The sequence below is a fragment of the Gavialis gangeticus genome, unplaced genomic scaffold (genome assembly GCF_001723915.1).
Source record: "Gavialis gangeticus isolate Ggan-Ray unplaced genomic scaffold, GavGan_comp1, whole genome shotgun sequence".
Classification (NCBI taxonomy): Eukaryota; Metazoa; Chordata; order Crocodylia; family Gavialidae; genus Gavialis; species Gavialis gangeticus.
This window is the reverse complement of record NW_017728964.1, coordinates 1,744,517-1,766,608: the sequence shown is the minus strand read 5'-3', so window position 1 is coordinate 1,766,608 and position 22,092 is coordinate 1,744,517. Positions and strand designations below refer to the sequence as shown.

At 45.2% G+C, this 22,092-nt stretch overlaps 1 protein-coding gene across 1 annotated transcript in view; it reads right to left on the bottom strand.

Moving 5' to 3' along the window:
• The window catches only part of DNAH9 (dynein axonemal heavy chain 9), a 609,139-nt gene that overhangs the window by 201,525 nt on the left and 385,522 nt on the right, over positions 1–22,092 (bottom strand). The window contains exons 47-50 of the mRNA XM_019501495.1: positions 19,015–19,275; positions 10,494–10,919; positions 7,142–7,261; positions 3,800–3,988 (exon numbers count right to left, since the gene is read on the bottom strand). Of these exons, the coding sequence (XP_019357040.1) occupies positions 3,800–3,988; positions 7,142–7,261; positions 10,494–10,919; positions 19,015–19,275 (996 nt within the window). The remainder of the gene's footprint in view (positions 1–3,799; positions 3,989–7,141; positions 7,262–10,493; positions 10,920–19,014; positions 19,276–22,092) is intronic.

Genomic DNA, 22,092 nt, shown 5'->3' with positions numbered 1-22,092 from the left:
AGTTCTGGATAGCAGCAGTGTCATTTTTCATTGTTTTAAACAATGTAAAACCAATTTATAGAAAATTTCCCAGGGAGACTACATTGTAGGGGTGCACCAATAGAGATTTTCTGGGCCAAAACCAATGTCCGAGTTTTATTTATATATGTATGTATTTATTTTTTAACAAGCCATATTGGCTAATTACCGATCTGATATGCAGCCCTGCAGTGTGGAGAACAGGTCGGGCTGGTAAGTCTGTTGGGAAGGAAGGGGTCAGGGTTAGGGTTGTGGTTAGGGCTGCCATGGCTCCAGAGCCATTCCTCCCCTTTTCCTCCTGCAGGCCAGCCTGTCTCCTGTGTTGCCACCCAGCCCATGGCACCCAGGCAGAGGGCTCAAGGGGCTCTCAGCCAACTGGGATGCAGAGCTGCTGGTGCCCCCCCACCCCCATCGGGTGTCTCTGGGGAGGTGCCCTGGGGCCAACCCTGCCGCACGCCCACTCTATGCCCCAAGCATGCCCCAGCTACAAGTGTGCCAGGCATGGTGTGAGGAGCTGTTTGCACAGGCTTAGGGGTGCCTGACCCACAACATGCCGCTGCTGATGATTGCCATGGTGTCCCAGGCACACCTGTAAACCTGGCATGGGACCCTGAGTTTTGATGGTACAGATGGCAAGCCTGCCCTGCCCCACAACTTCCACTACCACCTGGAGGGCTACCTGGGGCTGCACTACAAGTCCTTGCCCCCTGCAGCCAAGGAAAACATCACCACCAGCATCAATGCATTCCTCGGCATGTAAGAGGCCCATGCCCACCGAGGTGTGGGGGCACAGGCTACTCAGTAAAGTTTTGCATTGTCTCCCACCTCCCTGCATGCTATGAGGAGGGTTCCAGGAGCCAGGGGGAGTATGGGCAGGCTAGGTGGAGAGGGAGGGCAGGGCCAGGGGCAGGGAGGGCCCTCCCTTCAGTGAAGGGCTTACTAGGTGGGTGTAGCAGGCATGCCTGGCAGCCCGAGTTGGTCCCTGCTCACAGCAAAGACATGCCTCTTGGCAGTATCCTAGGGTGAAGAGGTGCAGCATGCAGGTGGCTGGGCAGGAGCTCCCTCCAGGGAGAAGCTGGAGCTGCTGGTGGCCAGCAGTGCCATGGCCAACCTGGCCTCCTGGGTAGGGCTGAACACATTGAGCTGGTAGGGCAGGCACTGACCCAGGTTCCCAGAGCTGTTGAAGGAAGCCAAAGGCAGGGAATGCACTGGAACAAGCTCCTGGAGGGCCGAGGGGCCCTTCGCCAGTGACACATCACCATGGCTCCCAGGCTTCAGAGAAGGCTCAGGCAGGCCACTTGTGTTCAAATAGATGGCACGGTTCAGGCAAGGGTCCCAGGGCATAAGGATGTCATCCAACTGCTGCATAAAGGGCATGGACTTGCAGGCAGTCTCTGACCAGCAGTTGTGGTCAGTAATGGTGTCCCACTGTACCTGCAAGGCCTTGACTTTTATGCAGCATTGGTGTGCTGACTGGTCATGCCCACAGTCCCACATGTGGCTTGACAGGCTCTTGTACATGTGTATGTTGCAGTTACCGCTCCATGTAAACCAGCTGAGGACCTCAGCCTTTTCCCCACAGTGCAAAGAGGTCTGAAGTCTCTTCCTGGGACCAGATGGGGCCCTGGGAGGCAGCATATGGCATTGGAAAGGATGCCAGTGTGGATCCCTCAACAGCTTGCTAGGCCTCTGCATGACTCCTGATTCTGGTGGGACTCAGCATGTTCCTGCACCACCCAGACCAGGGGGCATGGTGTGGGACAGGCAGGTGCATGGCGAGGGTGTGCCAGGCACCAGTAGCAAGGTACAGGCAGGCTGCTATGGGTAGCCTGGGGCCAGATGGATTGGAACCTGGTGGCCAGAGACTGGCTGCAGGTGTCCTAGGGTCCTGGCGTGCCTGGCAGGTGTCTGCAGCACTCAGCACAGGCGTATGGCATAGGCCTGGAAGCTGCATGGTAAGGCAGTGCCAGGCAGCAGCGCTGGGGTGTAGGCTGATTGCTGCACTTGCTGTGGGGCTTCCACTGTGTAACGCAGTGGCCAGAAACTGGATGAAGGTGACCCAGAGCCCCAGAATCTGCACAGGCTTTTAAGTGCCAGGGGCTGGGGTAGGCAAAGAGCCATCTGCCCCGGGGTTCTGGGACTGGGCTGCTGGTGGTGGGGCTTCTGCTTCCAGTCAGCATCTACACGCGCACTTCTGCACAGTAACTAATTGCAAGTAAATTTGTTACTTGTATTTACAAGTAGCAAATTTACTCATGAGTAGAGCAATTTACTGTGCGTGTAAATGGCGATGCTTACTGCATAGTAATTTTCACTAGTCTCGAGTAAAGCGCCTCATATAGACATATCCAGGGTCTCTTAGCCAAAATTCTACAAGACTGGGCCTAGTCATTAAGTCCAGAATAGTCCTAGTTGCTGGTAAAATTTAAGGATGCCACAGAATCTCAGAATCTTAGCAAATCAGGTAACTTTTATAAATAAGAGATTAGGCTAAAGAGGGAGAATCAGCCCCAGTGAGAAAGAGCACGGTTTATATTGCAGCAGAGCAAGGTGGGAATGAAGGAAGGTTGCCTGGATGCTCCTGAGGCAGTATGACTATATACTGCTTCCTCACTCCAGTTTCTGGCAAAAAACATAGTAGACTGCCACCAGATTCACTGACTGTCAGAAGCAGATGATTACATGGTCAGGTGGGTGACAAATTGGCTTAGAGGTCGTACCCAGAGAGTGGTGGTGGATGGGTCGGTATCGACCTGGAAAGATGTGGACCATGAAGTCCCACAGAGATTGGTCCTTGGACCTGTGCTGTTCAATGTCTTCATCAATGACTTGGAGGACAGCATGGAAAGCACTCTGTCCAAATTTGCAGATGATACCAAATTATGGGGTAAAGTTAACACACCAGAGGGTAGGGAACAAATCCAGGCAGATCTGGACAGGTTGGAAAAGTGGGCAGAACAGAATAGGATGCAGTTCAACAAGGATAAGTGCAAGGTGCTGCACCTAGGGAGAAGGAATTACCAGCATGTTTACAGGCTACGGGAGGAGCTTCTCAGCAGCACATCACCAAAAAAGCATCTTGGAGTCAGTGCTGACACCAAGATAAATGTGAGTTGTCAATGTGATGAAGCAATCAGTAAAGCTAACCACACTTTATCATGTATTAGCGCGTGCATCACAAACAGATCCAGGGAGGTGATACTTCCCCTCTATGCGGCATTGGTCAGGCTTCAGTTGGAGTACTGAGTCCAATTTTGGGCTCCACACTTCAAGAGGGATGTGGACAACCTTGAGAGGGTTCAGAGAAAGGCCACTCATATGGTTAGGGGCCTGCAGGTAAACCTCTACAAGGAAAGACTGAAGGCCCTGGATCTCTTTAGTCTCTGCAAGAGAAGTCTGAGAGGTGATCTTGTTGCCGCAAGGAATATGGGATGCTCTGCTTACCAGGGCACCCCCTGGAGTAACTAGGAACAACGGCCACAAACTGATGGACAGCAGATTTAGGTTAGACATCTGGAAGAACTTCTCTACAGTAAGGGTTGCCAGAATCTTGAATGGGCTTCCAAGGGAGGTGGTGCCCTCCCCTACCTTGTGGGGCTTTAAGAGGAAGCTAGACATCCACCTGGCTGGGGTCATCTGACCCCAGCGCTCTTTCTGCCCAGGGCTGGGGGTCAGACTCAATGATCTGCTGAGGTCCCTTCTGACCCAAACATCTATGAAACTAAGAATGTATGCTTAGTAACAACTAATGAATAGACACAACTAAGTAAAAGACACTTACTTTTAGCTGGCACAAGTACGGTCTCCAGATTCTATCCATCAGGTCTTGTCTGTATTTCTTTGTAAAGTAGCCCAAGTAAGAGACAAATGCTGTGGTTAGCAAGACGTCTCCACACAGTGTACTGTGTTGCTGTTTGAAACCTTTCACGGCTTCTGCCCATCTCACATTTTCAGAGGCAAGTCCTCCAACCTAGAATTTCAAATATAAAATTAAACAGGAAAATACATTTTAGATCATTTTGCCAGCTGTTTCTCCCATTTACTGAAAGACTGCCCTGACAATATGTTTTCCTGGACTTTCTCTAATCTATCTTTATCCAACAGGAGGCCTTCACTCCCCTAGAAGGCGGGGTGGGGACTGATCCACAGACCCAGTCTGGCCTGTGGGGCCAGCCACACACCATTCTTCTGATCGACCACCCTTATCTGGCCCACAAGGCCAGATGAGTTTTACACTCCTGGCTTAAAAGAAAATCTCAATTTTTAAGTAGGCTTGTTGATTAATTGTGGTTAACGCAGGCAATTAACATGTTAATTTTTTTCACTTTAATTTTTTTTAATGTGGCAGGGGCAGGGAGTGAATGGGACCCTGGGGCTGGGGCTGGTTGTGGGATGGAACTGTGGCAGCTCATCCAGGGAGGCTCTCATTACTGCACACTCCCTGGAAGAGGCATGGGGGAGTATGTGCCCCCCAGATTTGTGCTCAGGGCAGGGGCAGGCTGCTGCTGCTGTAGTCTGGGACTCTGTGCTCCTCTGCCTTTGGCTCAGGAGCCACATCCTGGCTACACCGTGTCCCCTGCCTGCCCACTAGCGGGAGGCGCATCATGCAGCTCCCAGGGCAACAGCAGCAGGGCACAGAAACCAGCACACAGTGGCAGCTTGCCTCTGCCACGCACACAAATCCAGGGGGGATGTACCCCCCATGCCTCCTCTAGGGTGTGCACAGTGGTGGAAGCCTCTCCACACCCCTGGACAAACCGCCTGCAGCTCTGTCCTATGATTTGCCTCAGCCCCGGGGCCCCATTCACTCCAGCCCCTACACCTGCCTCTGCCCCAATCCCTCCCTCACAGGAGGGGACTCTATCTGCCTCCACCATCCCTTCCCTCACCCGCCACAGACTTACCTGCTGAGTGGTGTCTGTGGGTGCGTCTGTGGGGGGTGGGGGGTGGTATGTGTGTGTCTGGCTGTTCCAGGCTTCTAAGCCACAGCCCCCCCCCAGCCCTGCTGCTTCCCCTCACTCTTGACCCACAATACAAGTATCCTGCCAGGGTATGTAGGAATCCCCCTCCCTCAGCTCCAAACCCTACACATACACACAGCCCCCCAACACCTTCACAAATACCTCCTTACACACACATGCCCCACTCCCATCCCACAACCATACAAAGTACCTGCATAATTTTGCAGAATTGTGAGTTTCTCTGTGCATAATTTTGAGTTTTTTGCAGTGTGATTAAAATTGTGATGAACTGCGACTAATATTTTTAATTGTGCAACTAATCATGATTAAAATTTTAAATTGTTTGGCAGCCCTATTTTTAAGACAATCTTACGTTTTTTGCATGCTAGCATATGGGGATGTTTGGTTTGTAGCCTACATTTATATTCACTTTTCCTATGATCCTGCTTTGAAAATATACATCTCATCCTGACCCCTAACACTGATTTCTTGCAAACTCTGTACTAAATAGAGTGTCTGTATTTGGCATGATTTTGTCCTACTTACACTTTTCATTTTTATAGACTGGATCCATTTCCTGTCCATTTTCCTAATTCCTTTAGGGCTCTTTATATGATTTTTCTCTGTTAAGTGGAGAATTCCTGAAAACACCATTAATATGTTGCTTTCCTTGTCTTCCAGATCATTAACATGAAATTAATTAAGACCAGACCCAATATAGATCCCTCTGTACCCCTAGCACATATTTTCCATAACTCAGAATGTGGTAGTTTATTTTTACCCTTCATTCTTGATTCTTCAGCCAATTTGAGATTAATGTAGCAGATACTTCTTATCCAAGGCAATCTGATTAATTTTTAGGCGACTTGTTACTAAAATGAAGACATGTTAAAATCTATTGCATTCTCTTCATTCCTTGTTTTGCATTTCAGTCCAAAATGTCAATTAAAGTAGTTTAGTGGGGTGTATTTTTATATGACCTCAAAGCTTTTGCTCACGGTCCTATTCTCTATTCAGTTTCTGTTCCCAATCACATGGGTGGAACTCCTTTGAAGTCAATATGAGTTGCATTTAAGTAACAAAGTAGGGTTGAGATCTGGATGTTTATATTCCCAGAATATTGTGTCAGAATCAGAGATTGTATGGAAAGAGGTACCAATTATAGACCAAGAGGCTAAAAATGACAGTCCCTATATGTCCATCTTCTGGAAGCAAAAAAAATCTCTTAGGAAGGCCTCCAACTGAAGCTACTCCTTCAGTTAGATGCACTCAGACTGTATTGAACTTCTAGGCAGGCTGCAAGGCCTCTTAGTCTATACTGTCTTTTCCAAAAAAGACGGGTAGAGTAAGAGGCACCCAGGAACAAGTGAATTGGAGTTACTGATCTCATTTGTAATATATACATTTGGGAATTCTTGAAATATATTGTTAAAAATCTTTACTGTTCTGCCCCAGAAATATTACAGATATTTAGGAGCTTCAGTCCTCTTGGCAATTTATGGAAGGAGATGCCTAATTATATTTAGAAATCTGGATCTCTATCTGTTCAGAAATCTGGATCTCTATCTATTTACCTGTAAAACAGGGATGACTGTATTTTTACATAGGGGACATGTAAAAATAAATCTCACAGATAATATTAATCGTGAAGGATTCATACTAGAATAATGGGTCCATCTAATACTCTCAGCACTTTAGTGCTGTTCTTTATATATTTATAATTATTTTTCAGTAATTTCAAATATTGAAAGAAGTGCAAAAATGCTTTAATACATTATTTATTATAACATGTAGCCACAAATCTATCCGTTGTCTAATAATCTCTGGTGTTAGTAAGGTCTTGTCTTTAGGACATAGTTTTGACTGATCTTTACTTGATCAGAAAAGTAAATAATGAAAGGTATCAGAGTTGGGCATCTATAGTTGTGTATATAAAGTATATTATGTACAAATATACACAGAACATGACTAGGTATCCATGAAGGATTAGGGTAAGAGATGCAGCTTTCATATGGAAGTACTGTAAAATTGTTGCAATGGAGAAAATATAATGTAGTCTAAACATTTAGAAAATAAAATGCCCTGTGTTCACATAGTTTGCATCCTGATGGTACCTGACAAATTTCATTTATATAATTAAAATTCTACCTGTTGATACTTACTAGTCGATTTGCAAGAGAGATGGTACATGCAGTAGCTTCAGCTTCTTCTTGGCATTTAAGTTTGTCTGATGTAGCCTTCTCAAATTTGGCTGTGAGTTTTGCCAGGTTTTCATTAAGGTGCTGTTTATGAAAAATTACAACAACATTAAGCAAAACCTTTTTAAAATATAAGACTTAACAACAACTTTTCTTCTCTGCATGTCAAATTCTAGTCTGGTTTACTGCTATTCTGATTGTCTTGTGGAATGGCAGGGAAGATCTTCAGCCCTGCAGAAAGACTACTTACATTAAGGTCTCAGCTTGTGAAATCTCAGCACCTTGCATGTCAACTAGGATGCAATCCAATTCCTGTTTAGATCACTGTCCTCTGACTTGCATGGACACTGGATGATACCCTTGAAAAACTACCTGGTACAAAATGAGACAGAATGGAAGGGACAGCATGCTACAGACCACAGATGTGCATGGTATGCCATATAATTTGCAAGGGGCTGATGTCAGAATAGTGGAAAGGCTATTTATCTCAGGCACTGCCATGGCTTGATTTTGAACAGAAAAAAGGGGGTGACAGGTAGATTAACAATGATGGCTTAGGTCTTGGATTATGGTTGAGGATTAATTAACAAACAATTTCCTAGTACTATTGCCATCCTAGTGGACAAGTCCTCAAGGTATTTTTTATATATTTCTCCAGCTCATAGCCCCAAGAAATCATTCTGGCTGTAGGAGATGAGCTTGACATAAGGGAATACCAGGGTAAGTCCCAGGAAAAGGAAGAACAGGACCATCTCATGTTTTAGCCCTAGAAGCTGAAGGGCTGGAACACTTCCTCTAGAAGATAGGTACTAGAGGTCCAGGTCCCTCCTCACTTGGAGGGTGCTTGAACTCACATCTCTCTGACTCCCCAGCAACAGGCTCTAACCATCATGGCCCAGGTTAGGCATAATCCAGAACTTTCTCCATCCCTCCTTTAAAACCTGGCCCCTTGGGCAGCCAAAAACAGGAGATATTTCTGGCTAGGAGGAAAAGGCCAAAGCTGGAGAGTGACAGAGAGAGATGAGTGTGCCTTCTTGCTGCCAATGGGTTGAAACTTCTGCACTGAACGACTGTCCATCCACTTTGTCCAACAACTGTTAAATGCAAAGTACAGTGGAACAGCTTTGAAAGGAGTGTTGAATAAGGACTGGCTAAAACCTAACCTGTGGTCTGTTGATACAAGTGTTGTGCTAGATCATTAGAGGGGTGCAGATCAAATCTTCTCTAGGTGAGGGGGTGCCTGGAACCTAGGTGAGGGGGTTCCTGGGCAAATGCCTTAACCAAGCAGTTCTCTGGACTAAAACATGTAAGGAATCAACTTAGCTTTTCTGTGCTATACACTCTAGTAAGTACTAAAAGAGCTGCATACATGCCCAACTAATGTGTGAGTGCCTATGTACCAACTCAGTTCATGTGCATGCTTACACATCCACACTGCAGGGGGATAGAATTGCAATCTATATAAAAAGTGGCAAAAAAAATCCCACCTATGTGTCTAGAAAACAGTCATTTAGGTGTACAATGACAAATAGGATGCTGCCCCTTGCATACATCTGTACATGTATTTGTGTAATTTCCAGAAATTCTTTACAGCCCAATCTGTCATTGAAGCAAATAGGATAAACAAGAATTTAGTATATAGTATTGGGCACCTACAGTTAAAAATAATGGCTGCATATTACAATTTTAGGATCAGAGTCTCAGCAAGTATAAAGCAGTATAGTTCCACAAAAGTCAATAGAGTATACCAGTTTATGCTGGTTAAAAATCTGATGAAAAATATTAGTTAATGAAGACATACAATATTTGTACATGTATTAGTACAGTACAAATCGAATAGTATAGCATTATACGTACACAAATAATAATTTTAAGAAGTTATTGTTGAAATTGTGTTTCAGTGAAATATAGGCAATGTTTTGAAAGATTTCCACTTTCTTTAAAGTATCTTACCTCTTTAAAAACTAATGCCAATATTAGAAGTTCTGGAAATAAGAATGCTTAAGAGATCCCAACATTTCTCCACTCTTATATATTACTTTTAAGGTATGAGTATTGAAAGATAAATGCCTCTAAAGCAATCTCTATCACTATCCAGCCTTATGGGTGCTTCTATGAAAATAGAGATGGGTGACTGAATATATTTGTAGATTTTATACATTTGTAAATAAACGTGTATAGCAATTTTTTAAGATGCATGGTTATGTTAAGAGTATTATGTATTTTCCAACAGTGTGATGATTTGGTAGAATAGAGTATTTTTATTAATTCAGTAGAATAACTGCACTCTCCTGTCTGGTTTTATGAAACATGTCCATTGTGGTATAGTATGGCTTGATGCACCTTGAAAGTTTGCAGCCAGCACATGCACAATTTGTTTGGTTTTGTTTCCTTATTAATTGCAATATTAGAAAAGATTGGAGAAAGGTCCTTTGAGTAAGAATTGCATTTTATGATTGCCCAAGAATATTCTGATATTCATTTTGTCCTCTAAAATCTGCCAATATATAGGTTTGTTTAGATTGAGTGAGGTGAGAACAACTGAGATTATGTGGCAATAGGGAATTAGCTGGATGTAACTTAACTTCTCTGTTTATTTCCAGACTTTTCAGTTAGTGGGATGTTACGTATGGCCTTTTTAATGAAAGTATATTTTTAAGTGGGTGGCTATTCTCCACTGAAACCTACTTTTAATCAAAACATTTTCCCCCCCATTAATGTTCCTGTTCTTGCACAAATTTAAATAGGGAATGGTGTATCAGATATGTCAGTAGGGCCACCTGATTTGACAGATCATTTGTGTCCAGTTAAAGTGGAATTGGCTTTCTGCAAAATATCACAAGTACATGGGTTGTATGTTTGGTGAACAGGAAAAAAAAAAAAAAAAAAAAATCAATTCTAGTATGTTTTAAAACTTTCTAGAACTCATTTTCTGTTGATTATACATATGTAGTATATGCAAAATATATTTTGGCTTGTGTTAAATTTTAACAGTGCATGGCGAATGTGGAAATCCCAAACTCATTCTAGAGAACAATTTTGATAGGGAATAATGAGAATCAGATCCTGAACCTTTGCATGAAGAAATAGCCAAGAATAGAACAAAAGAGATAGAATATTAGAGTGCAGAAAAAAAAATGAAAGTAGGAAAAAAGACTTAAATCTGCCAAGTCCTTAAATACATTCTTTCAAAAATATACAGAATTGTAAAGAAGTGCTGTTAAGTACTAAGCATTTCTTCCTTGGGAGGGAACTACATGACAGCTATAGCTGATGAATATGCACGTCACACTTTTAAAATTTGTTCTAAACTTACAGCAATTTTGGCTTTGATGTTAGCCAGCTTCTCCTGTGCAGCAGCTAGTTCTGCATTGGCTTTGTTCAGAGCCTGTCGCTTCGGCTCCACATCGCAGTACACCTCATAGAACCTCACAATATTTATAACCCAAGAACAGAGACCAGCAGCAGCATAAGACTTGGTTGTCACAAGCTCAGGGTTAAATTCGGGATCCTGTAGATATGGTTGAAGTGCTCTGAGACAGTTCTCATGTATATTCTCCTTATTAAAGTTGACTAAGGCATCCAAGAAACTATCTACTTTGGCCATGGTAATCTTAGCTGCTTTCCAGCTTCTGTCTTTGGGAACTTTTCCACCTGGGGCCATGAGCACCATTACAGCAGCAGTGACATTGCTGACAGCTGAAGGTGGTGACCCAAATGATTTCAGTTCTGTCAGATTGTTCTGAAAAGGAAAAACAAGGTTGTTAGAGTAAAATGAACAGGTTTTCCTTTTACTTAGCTACTAATGGAGTCAGGCTCCTGATTTATCAATCTTAGAGAGCAGCTTTGAAGCAACACTGAATAGAGTGGGCACCACCCCACCCTGCACACAAATCCAGAGCACCACTCCTGTCATCCAGTGTGCAGATCTGGGGGTCCGCACCCTCAGGAGGGCTGTGGAACTATGCCAGACTCCTCTTGGGGGTGCAGGCCCCTGAATCTGCATGCCAGATGACAGCAGGCAGGCTGCCACTGCTGGCAAGTGTTACTAGTTTTGCTTTGAACAGTTTGAGGTGCAGTTTCCCGGAAACCTCTGCACCTATGAAACATGGCAGGCTTCATGCCCTCAGAAGGGGCTACCATCCCTGCAATTTTCATCCAAATCAGGCAAGAAATGACAAATTATTAAGCATTTCCATGATTCCCCGTTATAGCCTATATGCAAAACATTGAAACAGTTTCAATGAAACAAAATGGAACAGTGCTTCAAAACTAAATGAAATGAAACACTGTCCCTTCAAAATGTTGAAACAGAAGTTGAAATGAAATGGTGCTGTTTCACACAGCCTTACTGTCCACTGTCAAACACTCACTAGCTGTGGTTTTTTCGCAACCAAAATTTCAGTACTTGTACAATATTACACACATACCTAGATGATTCTATTCTGCCCCAGAGTCTACTTGGCCTTGTGAGCATACTCAGAAGGGAAGTACAAATCAAATGTAGCTGCACAAGTGCAAAAAGAATCTAACCTCTGCACATGTACCATAAGTTACACTTACACAACTACATAAATGACCATTGTCATGTGAAAGTAGAAAAGGATTTCACTCTAAGTTTCTATGTCTTCTGACTTCAAAGAACACTTGGAAATGTGAAGCAGGTATGACCTAAATTCTTTAAAATGACAAGACAAAGAAATGGTCCAACATTATTTTTGAAAAATCTTAAAATTTTAAGTCTGCGCATCAGAATGATTAATTCCTGCACCTTCACTAAGGTTTTTTTTAAAGTACAGCCAGGTCTCTGGGACTCCTTTCCCTCTCAGACTGACTTCCCAGAGGATCCTGCCCATCAGTTTCCAGAGTGAGACCAAGTCTGCTTTTCTGAAATCCAGGTTCAGTATTTTGCTGCTGCCCAAGTTTCCATTCATTTCTACATTCCCCACCAATTTTTTCCCATTTGTGAGCAGCAGGTCAAGAACAACACAGCCCCTAGTTGGCCTCTCCAGCCCTTGTACCGGAAGTTTTCCTCAACACTGTCCAAAAACTTATTGGATTACTTGTGAATTGCGCTATTGATCTCCCAGCAGATGTCAGGGTGATTGAAGTCCCACTGTGAACTAGGGCCACAGAACTGTGTTCTGAAAACCTCCTCTAGCTATTTGAGGAAGGCCTCATCCACCTCATTCTCCTGGTTTGGTGGTCTATGCAGACACCCTTGTTGCTCTCCCCTCTGACCTTAACCCAGAGGTTTTTCAAGAGGCCTTTTTCCAGTTTCATACTGGAGCTCTGAGCAATCACACAGCTCTTTTACATAAAGAGCAATTCCTTCTCCTCTCCTCCCCTGCCTACCCTTCCTAAACAGCTTATACCCAACCACGAGAGTACTCCAGTCATGTGAGCTATCCCACCAAGTCTCTATCATTCCAATCACACCATAGTTTCATGACTGTGTGAAGACTTCCAATTCTTCCTTGTTTCCCAGGCTCCATGCATTCTTGTACAGACATCTGAGGTAACTAGCCAATTGTTCTACTTTCCCAGGAAGAACAAGAGTACCTCCCCTGTTGTTCCTCTTGCTTGTGCTTCTTCCAGGTCACCCACTTCTCCGCTTACCTCAGGGCTTTTGTCTTCATCCCCTGGCAAACCTAGTTTAAAGCCTTCCTCACTAGGTTAGCAAACCTGTCTGCAAAGATACTCTTCCCTCTTTGTCAGGTGGATCCCATAATCAGAGGGCCAGGTGAGTCTTGGTAATCCTTTCATGACATCTCAGATCTAGGTTCTGGGCAAGCTGTAGACAACAGGTCAGGCCTGCAGATGAATGCCTCCATTCCCTGCAGAAAGGAGTCACCAACCACCACCCTGCATCACTTCCTCTTAGTGGCAGTAGTTGCAGTCCTCCCAATCTTGGGGAGGCCTGGCCTGACCTCTTTCACTGATAGAATGTGCTCCTGTTTCCTTGTCACTAGGGTTCCATCTCTCTTCTCCAGGTGAACTACTGCAGGTGGGAATGAAGACTTGTTTGCTGCCAGAGGTCACAAGCTTCCAGCTTCAACCTTCTTGACAGTGCCTGCCTCTTCCTTCTCTAGCACCACCTCTGACTGCTTCCTCCACAGTCCTAGAGGTCTCCTCCAGCATCAAATTGATGAACTCATGACTGAGGATGCTTCACAGCCTCACCACCTCCTCCTGTAATTCTCTTGCCTGTTCCCTGAGGGATGCCACCAGAAGGCACCACTCACATCACAGGCACTCCTCCACCTGGCTGTCACTAGAAGGAACCTGCAAGCCACCGTCCCCACAGCCCCAAACCAGGACCTGGATGGAAGCCTCAAAGGTGAGCAGTCCTGCCTGGACAGAAACCTCACCAGGTACAAGGAGAGGAAGAGTGGGAGTGGCAGTGGTTCTGGCATTGCAATATCCTCCAGCCCTCTCTCTTGGTCTTTTAAATCTGCTGCCTGTCTCTCAAAACAGACCTTCCCTAGCAGACTCTCCTGTAAGCTAGCCTGTTCGCTGCTTCTTGGTCCAGAAAGTTCCCTTTTCACTGCTTCTTCTCACCAAGCTTACAGTGAAAGAAGTTGAGAGAGAGAATTTCCAGGCAAATTCCCTGATGAACTCCCCATTCACTCTGGTCTCTATTTAAACAAGAGACTTAAGTACTGATATAACTGCTGAGTTTTAGCTACTTATACTGAATGTCTAGGTTAGTTATGCTTAATTCATTAAAGAAAAAACTAACTTTAAAGGCTCCCCTTCAAAGGGGGGGAGGGCGCAAATTAACCTGTAAACTGCCTGAAAACTCTCCTGTTTGCTGTCCCTGGTTGCTCATTCCTTGGCCACTCCTCCTGGGCCTGGATTGGCTCTGCCCCCTTGTTAGGGCTTTTGTCAGATACAGGCAGCAATAACTGTAAAATCGCTTGGCTAACAGCACTCCAAGATGCTCAGAAAACATACCCAAATGCACAGCCAACCAAAAAAACTTTCATCAAGCCAAACACACAGACATCCCTGGCTCACTTACCTTCCAGAAGCTAGATTTGGTGCCTGGCTCCTCTTCCCCTTTCTCCTCTTGCTCCCAGTGAACTGCTTGCAGACTGTCCTATTTGCTGTCCCTGTTTGCTCACTCCATATTGATTCCTGCCCAGCAAGTCATGTTCATCCATTTGCTGAACATTTTTTATTATTATTATTTTTTCTACCAGTTTTCTACCAAAACTGTGCCGGAGTTTATTCAATCACATTAACAGCATGTGTAGATGCGCCCTATGCTGTATACATCACATTCACCAGAATTCCTCTCTCCCCATTCTGTCACCTTCCCACTCCTCTGGTTCAGAAAACTTTTTGCAAACTTTACTAATTTAGGTGTGTGGCTGAATGCTTCCAGTCCACTCCTGTTCTGTACCATTGCCCTCCGCCCCCACCCCCCCGCTGTAATTGCTCTCCTATGGCAGGGACTCAGAGTAATTCCTATTTGTCCCTTTGTCAAATGCCTGGCCCCTGCCCGTACATATGCCTTGAGCTCCATGTTAATCCCATTACCCCATCCTCATTGCAGCTTACCCTTTCCAGGGTGAAATCAGAGAAGATGCACTCTCTGTGCCTTGATTTCTCTTACTAGCTCCCTTCTCATCTCTCTGTGGGCCCCTGCTTCCTCCCTCCCCAACTCCCCCTCCACTCCTGCTTATTAGGGCCCTAATTTCTTTTTCCTGTTTCCCTTGCCCCCGCTTCCAAGTCCCCGGTTCTTCCATTTTTATGTCCCTGCTTCCCCTATCACCACCAATCCCCAACAACCACTTCCGAGTCCCTGCTTTGACCCCCACATAAATGCTAAGTCCCTGATCTCCTGCCAAGTCCCCTTTCCCCTCATACTCTCTGGGCTCCTTTATTTTTCCCTATCTTCCAGTCAGTGTCCTCACTTCTCCAACCAGCACTGCTCCTTTCCTCTACTCTAGGTAGCTCCCTCCTAACTTTATTTTTGCTCCTTATTCCCCAGGTTCCCATTTTCATCCGCACTCTATTCTCCACTCCCCCAGGCCCAAACTTCCTCCTACAAACCCTCCCTTAGTTAGTTCAGACTGAAGACAATCTCCCAAGAATGGCAGTCATGCTACCATTTCTAACATGTATGTGGGTGGGCAGAGAGATACCTTTACTTTTATTAAAGGGGGTCCATATTTTCTAGTGGATGAGACTTTTCCCCAACATCCACTGTTTTACTCAGTGCTGCCACTGCATTATGGGAGAACAAAAGAAATGTCATCAAGTCAAGCATTAGACCTCATTTCACTCAGCCAATTATGGGGGGAAATCTAATTACCAAGAGCAGCTTTGGAAGAAGGTGAAGCAGCCCCATAGGTCTGGACAACATTAGGAATGGTGTGGGTGCTACAAGGATGTATTTTGCAAGTTTTGTTTCAATTATATATAATGCAATAAGCTAACTCTGTCTCTGCAGACACAGGTAGGATGAAGAAAGTTACAAGCATGGACAGAATTAACAGCACAATGTGCTGGGCACAATTTGCATACACAGTAGGAGACAGGGAATACCTGCCCCGAGAAGCTTCCATTCTAAGGGCTTCTGGCCAGTATAACGCTATCTGAAGAACTATTTCAATATCCACTTAGCAGACACACATAAGAGTCTAAGAGTGGTTTTCCCCCTACAGCTCAAATCAGTTCCCTAGTCACAACATGCTATACTGGAGAATGGCCTCTTTTGGTGATGTAAACACATCTAGACTAGGGTTTTGACCAGCCTAGCTAAGTCAGTTGCAAGGTGATTTATTAACATTCTTCAATGACATAGCTGTGTCAGCAAACTTTTCAGTGTACTACATATGTTATGGACAGTAACAGGACAGGTTAGAAGTTGTAATAAGAGTAAACAATGGGATGGTGACAAACATCAAACATATAGCCATTATTCCAGTACCTTTAACAATCAAAGTCATATGCCTAACATTGCAAGCTGAACTAGGACAGGAGACGGCTGTGCATGGCTTCACTTACACAAACCTATCTGTGTGATGTTGGGCTGTACCTTATTATACAGGCATTGCAAATAGTTTGATGCAGAAAGCAGTGGGTGATATTATGCATGTTCAACCATTTCAGCCATAGACCAGTTATCTGGAAAGGTTCTTCACCATGCTGACTAGGAATGGCAGACCTCAAGTGGATTCATGTATTAGCCCTTCCATCCCAGTTAATATACTATGTAGTCTATGAGCTTAAGCATGAGTTAATTCAGAAGCTCTAAACTCAATGTTAAATATCATACTTGTGTCATTCCTAAGAGCCATGTATTACTACATCTGCTAAGACTATTTTTGGAGATTAGTGTGAAATTTTCCTGTGATAAATATTTGAAACTCTGGCTATAATGTTGTGTTTTAAGTCAGAGGCATCAAACTCATTTGGCCCAATGGGATGGATGAGTGGCACGGAGCTGGTACATGGGCCAGATTGGGCCTATGGACCCCTCTGGTCTCCATCCCCATCCCATGCCAGATCCAGTGCCTGCAGCACCTGCTCTGGAACACCTGCTCTTGCTGGTTTGGGATCCATTCTACACACGGTGCCCACCCCAGGCAGTCTAGGATCTCTGCTGTACATAGCACCCTCTCCCACCCCCATCAGTCTGGGATGTGCACTGCACATAGCACAGTCCTGGATTGGGTGGAGCAGGGAGAACTACATGCTACAGTCCTAGACTAGCCAGGGAAGCCACCAAGTGTAGCACAGACCCAAGACCAGCCAGAGAGGGCACTGCCTGCAGTGCACATCCCAGGTGCTATGCCCAGTGGCACATGGGTTAAAACAGACCCAGAGGCAGCACTGGATGCTGAATGAAGGTGCTCCATGAGCTAGATCATTGACAATCCTATTTTAAGTGAACTGAAGAAAACCTAAATTATAAATTGGATCAAACTGGCATTTTTGGTGTTTATAGTCCTGCACAGAAATAATCTGGAAGCAAAGCAGGAAGAGTTAATAATATCTTTCAGTTACATGAAATGTCACAGGCATTACAACTAGTTCAGATCTGATCTTGTCAGCAGCTTGCCTCAAGATGCATAAAACACAAAAGAATAATAGAGAAAGACAACATAAAGAAAAGCAAAAATGGTTATAAAAATAGCTTGCCTGGAGGGGGCAGGGGGAAGGAAGACTAGAATACTTTGGGATACTGTGCCCCAGTGACCCACTGGTAAGACTATATTACACTTTCCACTCAATATCCTGAGTTCAATTACTGATGTGATAGCTAAGCAGCTGTCACATCCACTTACCATTATGGCTATTGATTTGCATCATAACTCCTATGAAGACGACCTGCAGGCTCAATCCTACAAAGTTCCTAGGCAGTGCACTAATAACAAGTTGTACAGTGCTTAATGTTAGAGTCTTATTTCTGCTGTTATTTTATAGGCAAGTGCCATATCGTACTTCCAACAAAGATAGCAAGTATGTGTTTTGCTTGAGGACACACTAAACTTCTGATAGGCAATGAATTTGGCAGCGATACCTGCACTCTGTTTTTACTCTGCTTTTGACAACCACACTTCTGCCCACTTCTCTGTGACTTTACTCCTGATAGATCTTGCAAGCTCTGCAGCAAGAAGACGATGGCCATGGCCTGGCCTATCTCCTTCTTCTACAAATCCTGGTCCATTCAAATGTAGTCCTGACACCCTCTACCAGATTTAAACTCACCACTCCATTTATGCAAAAACAAGGGCAGTTTTTTCTTATGCTGGTTTGCATTGTACTGCTCCTACAGCATGCATGGTTGTGGAGGAGAAATGGTGATCCCTGGACAATAACCTTCCCATGCAGAAAAGTCCTGGTGGACTGTTTAAATTCCAATGAGCTCCCACTCCTCGTGGCAGAGGGAGAAGCACAACTGAGTAGGCCCATTGCAGAGAAAAGGTGCTAACAGAGAACATATGGCTCCAGCTAGTCTCTGCTTCCCACAGTCCATAAGCAGAACAGAATTTAGATAAGCTTTTGAGACTCCTCTAGGTCACACTAGGTGGCAGGGGATGCAATCAGATGGTCAATAGTCACAGAACAGCGAGGAATGGATCTAGGGGTGTGCAGTGCCATCATCACACCCCTCTTTGTTTGTGTGCTGTAGGTGCAGTGAGCTCCCTGAGCTCACCAGCACATCAGTGCAGCTCCTTCTGGGAGCTCCATATGTGCTGTGATCTTTGAGCTCACAACTCTGTCAGCACAGGGTCTAGCTGGAGACCACACTTTCACAGGGCTCTGGAAGTCAGGAGATGAGTGCTGCTGCTAGTGTTTGCCCTTCCCTTTCTTCCTCTTGCTTCCATGATGAATTCAGTGGCAGGGGAAAAGAGGGGAGGAGAAGATGTCAAGTGTCAACACTCACCCCCTTGGCTCCAGACAGACCCTGCATTGATCAGCTTGTGATCGCAGAGCACTGAGCTCACTGGCATCTTGGATCATGGCAAGAAAGTGCAGTCACCCCCTCTTTGGTGATCTGGTGCATATGCAGTGAGGTCTCAAACATGCAGGCACCCTGCAGTTGAAAAGAGTGTGGCTACACATCCCTTGCTCCGATCCTGGATTTACCCAGGCAAGCAGCACATAGTTCAGGAGAAGAGGGATGAGGTACTTGGGAACTTGGGTCCCAATGCGTTATCACCCCTCACGTGATTACCCCAGATGTCTCACTTGGTACACTATGACAGGTCACCTCAAAAGGAGGGACATTACATTACTACATCTTCTCTAATCTACACTGAACTGTGTGTGCCTGTGCAATGTAAGACACTGGAATTCCTCTGGAGTCTCTCCCATACCTTATTAAGGGTGTTGAGAGCTGCCTGGGCAGCAGCAAGGGCTGGTTCTGCCTTGGCCAGGTCTTCCTCACAATCTTTTTGTTTCTGTTTGACCTCTTGGTTTATCAGTGCCACCTTCTGCTCCTCCTCATCAGCGATGGTTTTCTCCTTGCTCACTTTCTCTGTTTCCACTCCTACCACTTGTATCAATTTGTCAGCATCTTCATTCTTCTGTTTCAACTCCATTTCTTGAGCTGCAAGTTTGGCCTTCAGGTCATCTACCTAAAGTGAGAAAGAATATGAACTAAAACAGGAAAGGAGGTGGATGCAAGTGTAGTAAAATTACATATGCAAGAGTGTCCAATGCATTGGTAATCAATGGTCCACCACAGGGGAAATGGAATTTTATTTTAACAAGTAGGAACTGCCATGTGGGATCAGACCTGGTATTCATCTAGCCCTGTATCCTGTCTCCAGTAATGTCCAACACCAGTTGCTTTAGGGGCAGGTACAAAAAGCCCTGTTGCTGTTTACAAGAATCTGATTTTAGATAGAAAACAAGTGGTAACAGATCTTACTGAAGCTGAGTGTGGAAGGGTAGGGAAAACCTTAAACGTTGGTTTAGCATTGTAGGTATCAGACAGTTTGATGAAAATTACTTGACTCTTGCCTATAAAATCACCATTAACCCAAAACAGTCCTAAATACCTCTGCCTCTCAGGGCCCCTCTAGACATGCAAGTAAAGGCATGATGGGATCTGATGATGCTCCCAGCAACACAAGTACATGGTTTGCCCATGGCTGGGAGCCCCATCAGCTGGCAGGGCCCCCAAACACAGGGACTTACATGGTTACATGTTTAATTAATAGTGTGATAGGAGCCAGACACAATGTTAGGGCCTTGTTACACACTGTGCTGATCAAATGTTGATCAGTGTTAGTGCTAGCTCCAGTTTGGAGCAGTTACACCTTAAAGCTGTGACTTGCTACTAGAGGGTTGGTGAGCAGGGGCCTGACTAGGAGCTACAGTTGTGAATTGCCACTACAAGCCTCATAACTAAGGGCAAGCCTCTATACCTGCTCTAGGTGGGGGAATATGAGAGATGGGTTGCAGGGAAAAAACACATGAAGCTGGAAGGCAGAATGTTAATGGGATGGGGGTGTGAAATGAAGCAAGTCAGCCACTGAAGGATAAAATAAAAAGTAAAAAAAAAGAAAAGAAAAGGCAACACATTTAAAAAGAAATAAAGAAGTAGTAAATTAAGTAAGGTCTCAAATGTTAATAAAATGGGATTTGGGATTAGGATGTGGGGGGCGCTGGTCATGCTGCCTGCGGTGTTTGAGAGGTGGAAGTGGTAAGGAAAGGCATTTTTAGGGGAACTACTTCCCCTACCCCAAAAGGAAGCCCTGCTCATGGGGACCCAATCCAGCCAACTACTTTGTTCCCCCACCCCTACTAGACCTCACTCCCAGATCCAACCGTGCCCCTGCAACCTGTGCTCTGCAGGCTGTTTGCGTGGGGTTGCAAGGTCATAACCCTAGGGGGCAGAAGGGGAAGTTGGTTTGGTGCCAGAACCACCCCCTCGACACTAGAGTTCAGAGGGTGAAATGTTTTCCACACAGAACAAGAGTGGGGAGAGGACACAGCATTTTGGGAGGCTGGAGGATTACAATTTGGGTAGCTAATATGTGGAGAGTGGCCACACCTTAATAGAATATAAAACGAGTAACACAGATCAGAGATAAACCTGCCCACCTAAAGTGTGCTTAAAACTAGTTTCAGGTGTTAATGCACAGACACTCCAGGTCTAGGGATAGACATTCAAAAAGCCTGAGCCTGAATTGATTCCATCTTTGCAGGTTAGTCTAACCTGGCTAAACTGAATCAGTTTGCAACTGCACAGACATTCAGGCTAAAAACTGGGGGGCACTAGAGTGCTGAGCTACCCTTGCACAGTGCTGAGCAAAGCGGTGGGCATGGCCAAGCCCCAGCAGGACTTTGATTAGGGAAGTCTGCCTGCACCATCATAGGCCTTTCCCTGCTTGCAGCTCAAGGGGCAGGAGTGTTGCCAGACCCCAGACCCCTGCTAACACTCTGAGGCAAGGAGGGGTGTGCAGTGGATGCATCTGTTGATGATATGGAGCTTTTCAATCTCCCTCCCTGCTTCTTTATGCTGTTTGCAGCAAACTGACAGGGGAGCAAGACAACAGGGGGCTAATAATAGTATTTATCACCTCATCAGCAAAACAATGGTGTCTCTCCATTACTTCAAACTCTTCTTACACAGCTTACCAGCAGACCTGTTAATTAGCTCCAAACAGCCCTAAGTGGTCACTGTTCTGTCTGCCTATTCCAGTGAAAATGGAGACACAGACATGCAGAGACACCTCTTGACATTAGATAACATAGCACATGCCTAGGGTCTGTGAGGCATGGGTCCCTGCTGTGGGAGATGAGCAGGAGGGTGGGAGGGGGCATTCCTGCTTGAGCAGCAAGCAATAACAGGGATGGGGATAGGGCAGAGGGAAGCCAGGCAGATCCTGCTGTGTCTGCGCATGTCTGCCGGAGCCCTGGCCACAGAGCAGAGGGAAGGGGCCAGCCCTTCTGTGAAACAGAAAGCCCTGCCCAGCCCAGAGAGCATGGGGGTGCTGGGGGTCTCTGGTTTATATTAAACCACCAAGAGGTCTGGGACAGACATTGCATAAACTGGTTTGGGCCAAATCAGTTAAGTCTGATACTACATTCAACCAGGTTCATCTCAAACTGGTTTCAGCCATTTTCAAACTAGTTTATGTGCACTAAAACATCTATTCTGTTCCAGGTTTAAACTAGTTTCTGATCACTTAAATTGGTTTGTGTGTAATGTCTGTCCCTACCCCAGGAGTTAAGTGCTGCCTAAAATGAATACGTAACAAGACCCTTATTACATATTTTTCATGGAATAACTTTGTGGCTTATTCCTCATCTTATCACACCATTAATTGAGTGTGCGGCTGGGTTACAGCTGAAAATGGGGGGCCCTCCCTTTACCCTGCTGGCTCAGTGACTGGTTCTCCTGGGTAGGGGGGCACTCAGGGTCCCCCTGCAGCCAATCGCCG